Source organism: Phoca vitulina, unplaced genomic scaffold (genome assembly GCF_004348235.1).
Source record: "Phoca vitulina isolate PV1807 unplaced genomic scaffold, GSC_HSeal_1.0 scaffold9, whole genome shotgun sequence".
Lineage (NCBI taxonomy): Eukaryota > Metazoa > Chordata > Mammalia > Carnivora > Phocidae > Phoca > Phoca vitulina.
In genome coordinates this window covers 52410263-52425913 of record NW_022589712.1, presented here as the reverse complement: position 1 = coordinate 52425913, position 15651 = coordinate 52410263, and the positions used below count along the sequence as shown (strand labels likewise).

The window sequence follows — 15651 nt, the reverse complement described above, 5'->3', positions numbered from 1 at the left end:
AAAAGACTTAAAAAAAAAAAAAGCATTCCAAACAATGGCCATTAGCTAATGCAAATGGATTAGAATGGATTGCCACACATCTTCCTGTCATAATACCAGAGTCCTTAAGAACATGAATTATTTTATTTCTATAACTCCAGTATCCAATCATAGCAACTCAGTGAATATATGATGAATGATGAGCAACCACTCAAAAAATATGTAGAGTGCTGAATCACATTTGAAGTAATTGTTGCTAAAGAACACTCCTGCATCTGGTTTTGATTTGTTGAAGCAAATAACTAGATAAACGTCATGGTCAATGATGCACTCAAGAGAGCTTCATTACATTTCTCAACGTCCTCCCCCACCCTCTTCCCCATCAGTCCTTTGGCATCCTCCTACTCCTATTGCTTGCGCCCGAGGTCTGAGTTTCCCGCCATGCAGTGGAGTACAGTGGACAGTCTCGTCCTTCTCCACCCCTCAGTACAAGCTGGGAGAACTAGAAGAGTATTGTTCTCTACAGAGAACCTTGTTCAAAGTGCTTAGTTTTAAAAAATATTCATGAAAACTTAAAAATTTTTAGAAAGGACACAAACATCTGACTTTTGAGATTGAGATACACACATGACAAACAACTGCTAGACTTTCAATTGTGGTTTCCTCATGGAAGAGTTACCTTTTAATAGATACTTCACCAATTTAAAGAGATTAAAATATTACACAATGTAAGTAACTTAATTTCATAAATAACGTTTCACTTTGTGTACACACACTGAATGTTTTCATCTATATGTTCATTTATTCTGTTGATAAAATGTCAGTTTCATGAAGACATGAAAACAAAACTGAAACTACATTAAGAGTTTCCATTAGATTAAATGCAAACCAGGGTTTGTTATGAAATCTTGATCAAGAGAAGAAGGGATATGGAGTTCTGAGATTGGCTGGAGAGACGGGAACTATAAACTGAAGGCTCAGTTCTTTCACTATTGCAATATGGAAAGTTTTTTTTTACCTAAAGTACTAATTAGAGGGTAACGTACTTGCGTGGTTGGGAAGTATGTATGTATCACACAAAGGGCAAAGGAAAACAGACTGGTGGGATTTTCTAAGGTCAAGGTGATCCTGTTTTTTTTAAGCACTGTAGTGAGTTACTGGGTTGTGAAATTATCCTCTCTAGAGTCTCAAACACAGAAAGCCAGTTGTTTGAAAGAATAAAACCTCAGACAAAATAGCCACTAGAACAGAAATACTTTTCTTGAACATTATCCTTCAAGAAAACCAGGAGATGTGCACATTACAGTTTGGTTTGGTCCCACGTTTCCTCAAACGCCCTTCTGCTTGTTGCTGCCGGCCGGCCTCGCTCCTGTCTATCGCACTTAGGGGACCAGCTGCTGCCTCACCTCACACTGGAGCTTCCCAGAAAAACCTGACGCAAAAACTGAACCCGCCCTCTACTTGTAAAATGAAACAAATCCTCAGGGGGGCTACTGACTGCCAAGGAAGAGTCTCACTAACACCTCTGAAACAAACTAACAAAAAAACAGGTGATGGAAATTCCAATGAAGAAACTGCTTTGAGTATATTGTAGAAATTATATCCTAAATTTAGAACCAGAAAAACCATTCATGTTTTTGGTAATGTTCAAATTTTATTTCCAACTACCGCAGTAACAAAATACCAATTCTGCATGGAATGTGGCAACCTTTTAAATCAATAAGGTCACAAATTAGTATTCCAACAGTACTTTGGCCTATGGAGATTTTGATAGGCGAGGACTATTACAATCAGTCTTATAATATTACAGACATATGCTTCCTCAGTATCTAGTAATAAAAATATTCATTTTACCTCAATGATTCATCATGTATACACTTCTACTCTTTATAAGCACTATCCTTCTGGGTTGCAATGTGTGAGGGGGAAATTCCTCCCACACATGGGCTTTTCTATACCATACAGAAATAGTGATCACTTCTGCAGTAATGTACATTATTAAATTTTTAGTTGAAAGAGTGAATTATCCTATTATATCCTTTCTCTGGAAGTAAAAAGACACACACCATTACAAACGTAAAATGAGTCAAACTTCTATTTTATTGACAGGAGTCCAAAATGAATACAAAAAAATGCCTCCTTTGCAAGTTATGTGTTTTTTTTTTCCTTAAAAGGCTTCTGAGTCAGGTGGATTAAAAGCTAAGAATGTATTTCAGCTTTTATAGTGAACCTTTTAAAAAAGGTTTAATAACATGAGTCACCAACATCAGAGAACATATGGTCCCACAATCATTTTTAGACCTATAGCTTATAAAAAGAATTAGATCCTGCACTGAACTGCTAATAGAGGCTTAAAAATGTTTTAAGCCATTAAAAGCCATTTTTTATAATCTGTCTGATAACTCTGGGCAATTAAGAAAAGAAAAATCCCCAAATGTAGCCCTCTATATTATGTGGAATGGGACAGAATGCCAACTTATGACCAAGACAGGTAAAAATAAAAAGTTTAAAGCTATGAATGGAGCTGTCATAAATAGTCTTGTATCACTGCAAAATGTCAATAAATGAATGACAGAGCTTATCAAAAGATTAAAACTTGAGTAGATGTTACTAAAAACATGTGTGGTGTTTATCATACTTTCATGTTTGCTGAAAACTAAAGCTAAACAAAGAAAAACTGCTCACTTATAGATTGGTTTTCATGTACCTTTACTTTTACTGGGACCATAAATTGATCAGATAATACATAGCCCACACTTCTGGACAGTTATAACAAAGGGTTTATTATCATTTGCCGATGAAATAAATGCACCATCCCATACTTGAAAGGCTTTAACAAGCCTTAAGCATTTTTCAGACTGTACCAAGGCATCACCACTGCCTAGTTATATTATGCACCCATTTCTAGTAAAGAACTAACACCTCCCTCAACATCAGTTCTGCACTGTTTCTGGTTTATTATACACTTCCAAAACAGCAAAAAGTTGCAAATACTGTGGTCCATTCATAGTATTGCTTAGTCATCATCTTCCTCCTCTTCTTCCTCCTCCTCAAAGCTATCTTCAAAGCCCTCGCTGTCCTCCTGGTCTTCATCCCCTTCTATTGCTGTATCCCACTGCGGGTGATTTTCTGGTACAGGTTTAGCCTCATGAACTTCCAACTATAAAGAAGAATTAAATGCACACATCAGAAATTTTGGGAGGAAAAATGGAAGAAATATCTGATAAAGAAAAGGTTTTCTTTGACCACAGCAATTATAAAGAAACAGACTTTATGGTTGTTAACTCTAAATTTAACATATTTATTTACAAGAGACATTCATCCCAGAAATAAAAAGGTAATCTAATATGCGAACGCAGTTAAATTTCAAATACGGTTTGACATTTTAATTCTACAGAAGCTATACTATTTATTCTGTACAATGAAAGATTAATAATTGTGATTCTTGAGCAAGAACACTGAGTTATGTCTTAGTAAGTCTTATGTCTTAATAAGTCTGCTGAGAGAAGAAAAACTCAAGTGTGACTTTCAAAAAAGTATTTTGCAGCCTCCATACTCATGAAGTGAAATTCTATAGACAATGGAAAGAAATATGGTACCCTCATGGGAAAAAAACAGGCCTGCCTTTCCCAGCTCCCTTTACTCTGGGACTCCAGTACACCAGGCAACAACACTTCAACACAACGTTATACAACAGAAGGCCTTTTATAAAAACCTCAAGTGAAACTGGTAAACATTGATAGGAACGTGCTTCAGATGATACTTACACAAAATGTGTAAGATGATAAAAAACAAATTAATCTCAGAAATTAATAAACACTCCAACAGAATCTGTGGGAAAATACATGTACTTTTCTAAAAAACAAAAACAAAAACAAAAAAAAACCCAGAACCCAGTTGGTGAGGCCCTGTAAAGTCATAGCATATTATAGTACATTAAGAGTATCACTTAAGGGCGCCTGGGTGGCTCAGTTGGTTAAGCGACTGCCTTCGGCTCAGGTCATGATCCTGGAGTCCTGGGATTGAGTCCCACATCGGGCTCCCTGCTCAGCGGGGAGTCTGCTTCTCCCTCTCTCCCCTCTTGTGCGCTCTCTCTCATTCTCGCTCTCAAATAAATAAATCTTTTAAAAAATAAATAAATAAATAAAATAAAAAAAGAGTATCACTTAAGTAATTTATATTTAACCTTCTAAATCATTCTAATAACTTATATTCGAGGTTCTAAAGCATTATGTTCCTTCAACTCAAGTTTATTATTAAAAGAGCAAGCCATTGAGTGTATCATATATAAAGTATGAGAAGACATCTTTTTCCCTCTATTACTCTACATTTCAGAACTAGAAATGCTTTCCTAGTACTTATTCAAACAGGCAACCATATTTATTAAAGAGTCACTATTCTTACCTTCAAGGGTTTGATCTGATCCAAACCCATATAGGAGTCTGATCTCAGAAACACTGTATACTGATAATTTCCAGGCTTGCCTGGTGCAGGAAACTTCAGTTCTACCTAGAAGAAAAAAAACAGCACTTAAAATCCGTATTTTGAGAAATGGAAAAAACAACATCATCTAAGTCTTTTATTATATTCTTTAATAATAAACTAGTAAATGTGTTTCCCTGAGTTCTAGGAGCCATTCTAGCAAATTATCGGACTCAAGGAGGGGATCATGGGAATCCCAATTCATAGCCAGCTGGTCAGAAGTACAGGGGACAACTTGAGACTTGTAAATCTGAAGCACATGGGGGAAGGGGAGTCTTATGGAACTGAGCCCTTACCCTGTGGGATCTGAAGCTAACTCCAGATAAACAGTGCCAGCACTGAGTGAAGTTGCAGGACACTCAGCTGGTATGACAGAGAACTGCTCGGTGTGGGTAAAAACCCACACACCTGGTGTCAAAAGTGGTGTGAGTGTGACAGTAGTGTGAGGAAATGAGAAACACAGAAGTGAGTTTTCCTTTAAAAATGCCCAATGCTGAAAATACCATATGATTTCACTCATATGTGGAATCTAAAAAACAAATGAATAAACAAATAAAAAACAGAATCTGACCTATAAATACAGAGAAGAAACTGATGGTTGACAGAGAGAATGTTGGGGGGGGGAGATGAGGGGATGAGCAAAATGGGTGAAGGGGAATGGGAAATACAGGCTTCCAGTTATGGAATTAATAAGTCATGTAAACGAAAGGTACGGCACAGAAAATACAGTCAATAATATTGTAATAGCATTGTATGCTGATAGGCAGTAGCCAAAGCTATACTCATTGTGAACATAGTATAACATAGAGAAGTTGAATCACTGTTACATACCTGAAATTAATGTAACATTGTATGTCAACTATACTCAAATAAAAAAAAAATTTTTAAAACATGCCCAGTGCCTTAAAAGGTCAAGAAGATACTTATTTCCTATTAAATCATAAACTTCATATATACAAAGAGTTACAAACTCTTAAAAATTTCAATTCCAGGGAAAGGAAGATGGCAGGGGAATAGGAGGACCCTAGGCTCACATCATCCCATGAATACAACTAGATAACTACCAAATCATCCTAAATACGCCAGCAATCGAACTGAAGACTGCCAGAACAAACACCACAGCTAAGGGCTGTGAGAAGAGAGAGAAGAGGCCATGTCGAAGAAGGGAGGAAGCGTGGAGACATAGTTTGGAAGAGAAATGGATCATGGCCACTGTGGTAGGGAGGGAGCTGCAGTTGCAGAGAAGAGCAAGAGACAAACCAGCACATAGGGGAGTGCATGGGGAAAAGGAATTCCCATAGCATTTCCAAGAATTTCCCTCTTGGAAAGCAAGAGGGCCCAAATTTCGTGAGTTCTTGCAACCAGCAGGGCTTAAAGCCTGGAGTTTTAAAGGTCAGCATGCTTGGCTCTGGGAGAGCTCAGATGGTACTGGGGCTGCTCTCAGAGAAAAGGCAGGGCAAACAGTCCATGGACATAGAGCATGGAAACAGTGACCTGAAAAGCGCATGGGGCTCACAGTGGGGAGGGTATTCACTCATCTCAGAGGGCATCACAGAGAGACCCCTGGCTGGGGCCATTACCCCCACCCCCACCTCTCAGCATAAGACAGGACCACCTGCAGGAAGCAGTGGAAGTGCCAATTCTCATTACCTAACTTGCTTATACCAAGCCCCTGGAACACCTGCACTCCAGTGGAACCACCCCTCCCAGTTACACTTGCCTCAGTCCCAGCACAGTGGGCCCCAAGTTTGGCAGGGCCTCAGTTCCCATGGCGGTGGCAACAAGACTTGTTTCACAAGCAGACCAGAACACACCTAGTTAAAACTTGCCACATTCAGGCCACGGACCAAACACCACCCACCAACAGGCAAAGGGACCCTCTGCAGACAACTGGCCTGAAAGATAAAGCAGGCAGAACACAAAAGCAAAGCCCACACAGCACACGTTGGAGACACTCTCTGAAGCACCAGGCCTTAGGGAACAAGGGACACTACACTGCAGAGCACCACAGGACCTCCTCTAAATAAAAGCCATTACTCTCAAGAACAGGAGACATAGCTAACTTTCCTACACAGAGAAACAGGCAGAGAGACTTAGACAAAATGAAAAGACAGAGGACTCTCTCCCAAATGAAAGAACAGGACAAGGCCACAGCAGAAGATCTAAGCAAAACGGATATAAGTAACATGCCTGATAGAGAACCTAAAGCAATGATCATAAGGATACTCACTGGGCTTGAGTAAAGAGTGGAAGACATCAGTGAGACCATTAACACAGACCACATTCAATAGCAGAGATAAGGAGCTCAATAAACAAAACGAGACACACTTGATGGAATGAATGGCAGGGTGGAAGAAGCAGAGGAACGAATTAATGACCCAGAAGACTAAAGAAAACAATACAACAGATCAATGAAACCAAGAGTTGATTCTTTAAAAAAAAAAAAATCAATAAAACTGATAAACCTCTACCCAGTTATCAAAAAAAGAACCAAATAAATAAAATCACAAATGAAGGAGAAATAACCATCACCACCACAGAAATACAAACAATTATAAAGAGATTATTATGAAAAACTATGTGCCAACAAATTGGACAGCCTAGAAGAAATGGATAAATTCCTAGAAACATATAACCTACCGTACAACACTAAAACAGGAAGAAAGAGAAAACCTGAACAGAATGATAACCAGCAAAGAAATTGAATCAGTAATCAAAAAACTCCCAAAAAACAAAAGTCCAGGATCAGATGGCTTCAAAGGAGAATTCTACCAAACATTTAAAGAAGAGTTAATACCTATTCTCAAACTATTTCAAAAAATAGAAAAGGAAGGAAAACTTCCAAATTCATTCTATGAGGACAGCATTACCCTCATACCAAAACCAAATAAAAATAACACACAAAAAAAGAGAACTATAGGCCAATATCTCTGATGAAAACAGATGCAAAAATCCTCAATACTAGCAAAATGAATCCAACAATACATTAAAAAAATCATTCACCATGATGAAGTGGGATTTATTCTTGGGTTGCAAGGTTGGTTCACAAATCAATGTGATACATCACATCAATAAGAGAAAGGATAAAAACCATATGATCATTCCAATAGACAAAGAAAAAGCAACTGACAAAGTACAAGATCCATTCATGATAAAAACCCTCAACAAGGGGCACCTGAGTGGCTCAGTCAGTTAAACATCCGACTCTTGATCTCAGCTCAGGGTCATGAGTTCAAGCCCCGCACTGGGCTCCATGCTGGGTGTGGAGACTACTTAAAAGAAAGAAAAAAAAACACCTCAATAAAGCAGGTGTAGAGGGAACATACCTCAACATAATAAAGGCCACCCATATATGCAAAACCCCAGTGCTAGCATCATCCTCAATGGGGTAAAACTGAGAACCTTTCCCCTAAGGTAAAGAACAAAACAAGGATGTCCACTCTCATCACTTTTATTCAACACAGTACTGGAAGTCCTAGCTACAGCAATCAGACAACAGAAAGAAATAAAAGGCATCCAAATCGGTAAGAAAGAAAGAAATCTTTCAGTATGTGCAGATGACATGATACTATACAAAGAAAACCCAAAGGACTTCACCAAAAAACTGCTGGAACTGACAAAGTCGCAGGCTACAAAATCAATGTACAGAAATCTGTTGCATTTCTATACACCAATAATGAAGCAGCAGAAAGAGAAATTAAGCAATCAATCCCATTTACAAAAAATGGAATTGTACCCAAAACAATAAGACACCTAGGAATAAATCTAACTAAAGAGGTCTATTCCTGTACTCTGAAAACTATAAAACACTGATGAAAGAAACTAAAGACACAAAAGAAATGGAAAGACATTCCAGGCTCGTGGATTGGAAGAACAAATATTTTTAAAATGTCTATACTACCCAAAGCAATCTACACATTCAATGCAATCCCTACCAAAATACCAACAGCATTTTTCCAGAACCAGAACAAATAATCCTAAAATTTGTATGAAACCACAAAAGACCCTGAAGAGCCAAAGTAACACTGAAAAGGAAAAGCAAAGCTGGAGGCATCACAATTCCAGAGTTCAAGTTATATTACAAAGCTGAAGTGATCGAAACAGTATGGTACCGGCACAAAAATAGACACGTAGATCAATGGAACAGAACAGAAAATCCAGAAATTCAACCAACAATTATATGGTCAATTAATCTTCGACAAAGCAGGAAAGAATATCTGGTGGGAAAAGACAGTCTCTTCTACAAATGCTTTTGGGAAAACTGGACAGCAACATGTCCAAAAGAACCTAGACCACTTTCTTACACCATATATAAAAATAAATTCCAATGGATTAAAGACCTAAATGTGAGACTTGAAACCACAAGAGTCCTAGAAGAGAAGATAGGCAGTATCTTCTTTGACATGGGCCATAGCAACTCTTTTCTAGATATGTCTCCTGAGGCAAGGGAAACAAAAGCAAAAATAAACTATTGGGACGTCATCACAATAAAAAAAAGCTTCTGCAAAGTAAACAATCAACAAAATCTATGGAATGGGAGAAGATATTTGCAAATGATATATCTGATAAAGAGTTAGTATCCAGTGGGGCACCTGGGTGGTTCAACTGGTTAAGTGTCCAACTCTTGATTTTGGCTCAGGTCATGATCTCAGGGTCATGGGACTGAGCTCTGTGTCAGGCTCCTCACTCAGCCAGGAGTCTGCTTCTCTCCCTCTCCCTCTGCCCCTCCTGCTCTCTCTCAAATAAATAAATCTTCAAAAAAAAAAAAAGGTGGGGTTAGTATCCAAATATATAAAAAACTTATAAAACTCAATACCCAAAAAACAAGTAATCCAATTAAAAATGGGCAGAAGACATGAACAGACATTTCTTCAAAAAAGACATACAGATGGCCAACAGACACATGAAAAGATGCTCAACATAACTTATCAGGGACACACAGGTCAAAACTACAATTAGATATCACCTCACACTTGTCAGAATGGCTAAAATCAAAAACATAAGAAACAACTGGTGTTGGCAAGGATGTGAAGAAAACAGAACCCTCTTGCACCGTTGGTGGGAAATGCAAACTGGTGCAGCCACTGTGAAAAACAGAACTGAGGTTCTTCAAAAAGTTAAAAACAGAAGTACCCTACGATCCAGCAATCACATTACCGGGTATTTACCCAAAAAGCGGTCATGGTCTCAGGGTCGTGGGGTCAAGCCCCATGTTGGGCTCTGTGCTCAGCAGGGAGTATGCTTGAGATTCTCTCTCCCTCTCCCATGCCCCTCCCCCTGCTCTCTCTCTAAAATAAATAAACCTTTTTTTTTTTTTAAGATTTTTTATTTATTTATTTGACAGAGAGAGACACAGCAGAGGGGGTGGGAGAGGGAGAAGCAGGCTTCCCGCAGAGCAGGGAGCCCAATGTGGGGCTCGATCCCGGGACCCTGGGATCATGACCTGAGCCAAAGGCAGCCGCTTAACGACTGAGCCACCCAGGCGCCCCAAAATAAATAAATCCTAAAAAAAAAAAAAAAATAAGGAGATACATGCACCCCTATGTTTATAGCAGCATTATTTACAATGGCCAAATTATGGAAGCAGATCAAATATCCATCAACTGATGAATGGATAAAGATGTGAAATATACATACAATGGACTATTACTCAGCCATAAAAAAGAATGAAATCTTGCCATTTGCAAAGACATGGATGGAGCTAGAGAGTATAATGCTAAGTGAAGTCAGTCAGTCAGAGAGAGACAAACACCATAAGATTTCACTCATATGTGAAATTTAAGGAACAAAACAAATGAGAAAAGGGGGTAAAAAAGAGAGAGAGAGAGAGACAAACCTAGAAACAGACTCTCAACCATAGAGAACCAATGGTTACCAGAGAGGAGGTGGGCAGGGAATAGGTGAAAAAGGTGATGGGGACTAAGAAGTGCACCTGGATAAGCACCAGGTGATTAAAATAAAAACTTAAAAGAAAAAGTTTCATTTCCACTTAGACAAAGGAAGAATAAGTTATTAAGATGGCATTTGGATGTTCTGGTGATCTGCCTCCAATCTCCAAAATCCAGATTCTGTAGGCAAGATTATATATTAAAACAAACAAACTAGGAAAAACAAACTAGAAAATTCATGGGACTATCATTTTTTAAAATTAATCTCAGTTTGACCTTTCTAAGTATACCATAAAACACAGAAATCATAAAAGAAAAAAATTACTAAATCACACTACCAAAAAAACCCAAATAAATAATGTTTGTATTTTTACCTGGTAAAAACAACTGCAATAGTAAAACAAACTGGGGAGAAATATTTGCAACAAATATCACTAAGGGATATAATATTTAAAACAACAATAATTCCCCAAACCAATTAAAAGACCAATAACCCAACAAAAATGAACAATGGTCACAATCAGACATAAAAATAAGTACAATTCAAATACACTGAAAGATGTTCAGTTTCACTCTTAAGAGAGAGACAAAATTTAAACTATACTGAGTAAAACCAGCATAGTAAAAAGTGATTAAGGCAAGAATCATCAAAGTGTATTAAAATGAGTGGGCAGAAGACTAGTAGAGAACAAGATATTAACATAGTGTCCAAGTATTACCCGAAAGATTAGAGGAAAAAAATACCTTTTATAGTAGAGAAAAGCCTTAATTAAATGTTCAGCCATGGTATCACCAATGTGGGGCAAACGGATATAATGTGCCTCATTAGAAGGTTGTATCACTTATGTAGTATTTTTGCCAAAAATATTTAAGATGAATATAATCATGAGTAACCAATGAGACAAATTAAAACTGAGGGATATTCTACAAAATATTTTGCCTGGACTCTTCAAAAATGTTGATGGCATGAAAAATTTAAAAGCAAAAACGCCAAGAAGAGTTCTAGAATAAAGAAGAACGACAACCAAATGCAATGCATGATCCTTGAATGGATCCTGAATTTAAAAACAGAACAAAAACTACAACAGACATTAGTGAAACATTTAAGGAAATCTGAATATGGACTGCACATTAAATACCATATCAATGTTAAATTTCCTGAATATAGTAATTTCATTGTGCTTATGTAGGAGATGGCCCTTGTTCTTACGAGATACATGTTTAAGTATTGTCATGATGTCTATAGGCACATGCAGAGAAAGATATTAAACTATCTTAAATATAAGGCAAAATGTTAATTGATAAGTGTAGATAAAGGATCTATGGGAGTTCATGGTAGTGTGCTTGCAGCATTTCTATAGGTTTGAAACTTTTTAAAATAAAAGATGAGAGGGGAAAAAATAACACTAAGATGCCATTTTTCACCTTTCTGATCAGCAGTGACATTCAAAATGTCTGATATACTGAGAGATAAAGGGCATTCTTAAACATTCATTCTCCCTATAGAGAAATAAATATCTAGCGATACCTACCAAAATTACAAATATACACAGCGTCTGATTCATTAATTTTAACTCTATGAATTTATCCTATAAATGTTTGTACATGTGCAAAATGACATATGAGTTTATTCACTGCAGCAAAAGAAATAATTTATAAGTCCATTAAATTGTAGAATGCTAAATAAATAAACAACCACACAAAAGAGTATAATGCAGCTGTAAAAACAAATGAGGAAGGTTTTTCTGCAGTAACTTGGAAAAAATTCCAAGTTATATCATTGAGAGAAAAAGGTGTATGCTATTTTATATGTAATACTGGAGAAAATATACATGTGTATTTGCTTGTAATTTACATACAGTATCACATGAAGACTACATAAAAATTTTATAACATTGATGGCCTCCAGGAAGGAAAGTGGGTGACTGAGAGACAGGGATGTTTCAATGAGTGTACTTTTGTATATCTTCTGAAATATTATCAACTAGGTGAATTTATGATCTGTTCAAAAATAGGTAAAACTTAAATTTTAAAAAAATAATAATAAAACTGCTCTATCCAAGAAATACCCTTAAGTTAACACTAACTTTAAGTATCAAATAAACAACAACAAACTACTTCACACATTTACTACTTGGTTATAAAGGGGGGAAAATACTTTTGGATTAAAAATCAACATCACAGGGGCGCCTGTGTGGCTCAGTCATTAAGCGGCTGCCTTCGGCTCGGGTCATGATCCCAGGGTCCTGGGATCGAGCCCCGCATTGTGCTCCCTGCTCTGCAGGAAGCCTGCTTCTCCCTCTCCCACTCCCCCTGCTTGTGTTCCCTCTCTCGCTGTGTCTCTCTCTGTCAAATAAATAAATAAAATCTTTAAAAAAAAATTATCACAGAACTATCTTGAAATTCTAAAAAACCTTGCTTGCTCTTGTCTACCAAATCCAGGCAGAAAGAACTTTTCTAGAGAAGTAGCATGAAACAATCAAGAAAAACAGATAAAATATACTCATCACTATATTAGTAATGACATTAACAATGAATAATGCCACATAATCAAAAATTCCATTCTAAAAATCTAATTATCAGTTCTTAAATTTGTTTTTAAGACCAAAGATATTTATCTTAGCACTAATCCAATGAGTATGAAAATCATAAATTTTTGTAAAATATAATTAAATTCTGGACAGGAAAACAAAAGGCATATGTTTTTAGACACTAACAGTGAAAACTCCCAAAAATAAGTTGAAAACAAGTTTTTAAGACTGATAGAGTTGCCTACCTTTAACAATACTGTATAAATTTCCAATCAGTTACTCCCAAAAGACACCAGAGAACAGTTACAAAATGTGCCTTAACTGATAAAATACAATAAGCCAAATATGATAAACTGATTTCTAAGAAAGACTTTATGAAGCAGCATGATGGTGAGATGCCATATATTTGTAAAAACTGAAATAATGTTGTTGGATAATTACCTCTTCTGTATCTTTTAGTGTACACACATGATACGGCATAGATATTAACGTCTGTTCCTTCCTATCTGCAATATAAAGCCACCACCATTCTTGTTTTTCCTGCAAAGAAAAAAAAAGAAGTTTATATTATCAGAAAGAACTAGAGAAATAACTGTTTAGCCTTGTCTCCTTTCAGAGGTATTGTTCTGGTTTTATCACTGCAGTATTTCCAGCACAGATACAGTGCCTGGTACAAAATAGATACTTAATATTTACTGAATGAATAAATCATTATTAACCATTTGTAGATCTGCTGTCCAAAAGAATTCTGCATGTAATTTTAGGGTTTCAAATGGCCCCTTAAAAAACCCTAATGATGGGCCTCTGTATTAAAAACCCCTATATTAACCTTAAATGACAAAAGATAGCCTAAAAAATAAAATAATATAAACTACTACAATATCATCTAGCAAATAATCTTAGTAATCTTACCTAGTAATAAGCAAAAGCCAGAAAGTAGGAGTGGAAGGGACTTGGGAAACCAAATCAGAAATCATTAAAACGTATTACTCATAAGAGAGCATCTCAGATTTAAGAGTCTATTTATACCTTTCACTGCACATGATTTTAATAAGTGCAGCATTTTTAGTTGTACTCATAAAAGATTAGGAATAGAAAAAGAGCTCAGTAAAGAAACTGCCACCAGAATGCACAATGAGAGAAAAGTATTTAAAAAAAAAAAAAAGAAGCAGGGGCGCCTGGGTGGCTCAGTTGTCGGGCGTCTGCCTTCGGCTCGGGTCATGATCCCAGGGTCCTGGGATCGAGTCCCGCATCGGGCTCCCTGCTCAGCTGGAAGCCTGCTTCTCCCTCTCCCACTCCCCCTGCTTGTGTTCCCTCTCTTGCTGTGTCTCTCTTTTTTTTTTTTTTTAAAGATTTTATTTATTTATTTGACAGAGAGAGGGAACACAAGCAGGGGGAGTTGCAGGCAGAGACAGAGGGAGAAGCAGGCTCCCTGCAGAGCAGGGAGCCCGATGCGGGGCTCGATCCCAGGACCCTGGGATCATGACCTGAGCTGAAGGCAGACGCTTAACGACTGAGCCACCCAGGTGCCCCTTGCTGAGTCTCATTCTGTCAAAAAATAAATAAATAAAATCTTTTAAGGAAAAAAAAAAAAAAAGCAGCAGCAGCCCAAGCAGTCCAGAAGCACCAAGCTTCAATGTGCTCAGTGAGCACCGCTGTGCAGGACACAACAGTAACTGTTCAGTCATCTCTTGGTATCCACTGCTTAAGAATTGGTCAGGGAAGACAGCTTTCTAAAATGGCTTAAAGAAAAATGTTTTGGAGCTAAAAAATAAAACAAACTCTAGGATATTCTAAATACTCAACCAAAACAACACTAGACTGTTGTAAATTTTCAATTATCCAAAAGAAAGTTAAAAAAAAAAAACATTTTACTGAAAACAGTTATCATAGGGAAAATGCCTTTTTAAGCCAAAATCACTTGCACTTCCTATTTTATCCACAAGACATTAAAATGTGATCTAAGAATGCTACACTGTCAACTAAAAACTCTTGTAAACTACAAAGCACTACAACAACATTAACAAGCAGAATAAATAAATCACAAGTACATAATTAATCTAACTTCTGCTTAACCCAAGGGGGACTACCACAATAGGTATATGTGTATATACGTATGTTTGCCTCTGTGCGTGTTGCACACACACAGTGTTAAAAGTGGGCCAGAGTCTGAGTCACAACTACTCAACCCTGCCACTGTAACATGAACAGAAGGAGCGTGACTGTGCTGCAGTCAAACTTCATTCATGAAACAGGCAGGGAGGCAGACTCGTCTGCAGGCTGTAGTTTGCCGATGCCTGTTTTAAAGCCACACAGACCCGGACTGTTTCACGTCTCTAAATCTCACTTTTCTTCTCTGTTAAATGATGAGTGCCTAACTCAGGCTGTGTTGTGAAGATGGACTGAGATAATACGAGCAAAAGATATGTTAGAATGTCTAGCACACTGATCATAATAAATGATAATCATGGGGGCGCCTGGGTGGCTCAGTCGTTAAGCACCTGCCTTCAGCTCAGGTCATGATCCCGGGGTCCTGCTCAGCAGGGAGCCCGCTTCTCCCTCACCCTCTGCCTCTCCCCCTGCTTGTGTGTGTTGGCGAGCGCACGCGCTCTCTCTGTCAAATAAATAATCTTTAAAAAAATGATAATCGTGATTATTAATGAAATGAGGTAGGCACCTTAATCATTTAAGAGTTCTGACATTTCACTGTCAGAAATCTCATTACCAGAACATGTATGTAATGTAAGTAGCACAGGGAGATGTTCAAGAAC

The 15651-nt window shown here is 37.5% G+C and overlaps 1 protein-coding gene across 2 annotated transcripts in view; it reads right to left on the bottom strand.

Annotated features, from left to right (window-relative positions):
• Window positions 1–2061: 2061 nt before the first annotated feature.
• SEC63 (SEC63 homolog, protein translocation regulator) overlaps window positions 2062–15651 on the bottom strand; it is a 69517-nt gene continuing 55927 nt past the window's right edge. For both annotated transcript variants that reach the window (XM_032408128.1, XM_032408130.1), the window contains 3 exons: window positions 13322–13420; window positions 4384–4488; window positions 2062–3139 (listed from right to left, as the gene is read on the bottom strand). In XM_032408128.1, the coding sequence (XP_032264019.1) occupies window positions 2996–3139; window positions 4384–4488; window positions 13322–13420 (348 nt within the window). In that variant the 3' untranslated portion in view covers window positions 2062–2995. The remainder of the gene's footprint in view (window positions 3140–4383; window positions 4489–13321; window positions 13421–15651) is intronic.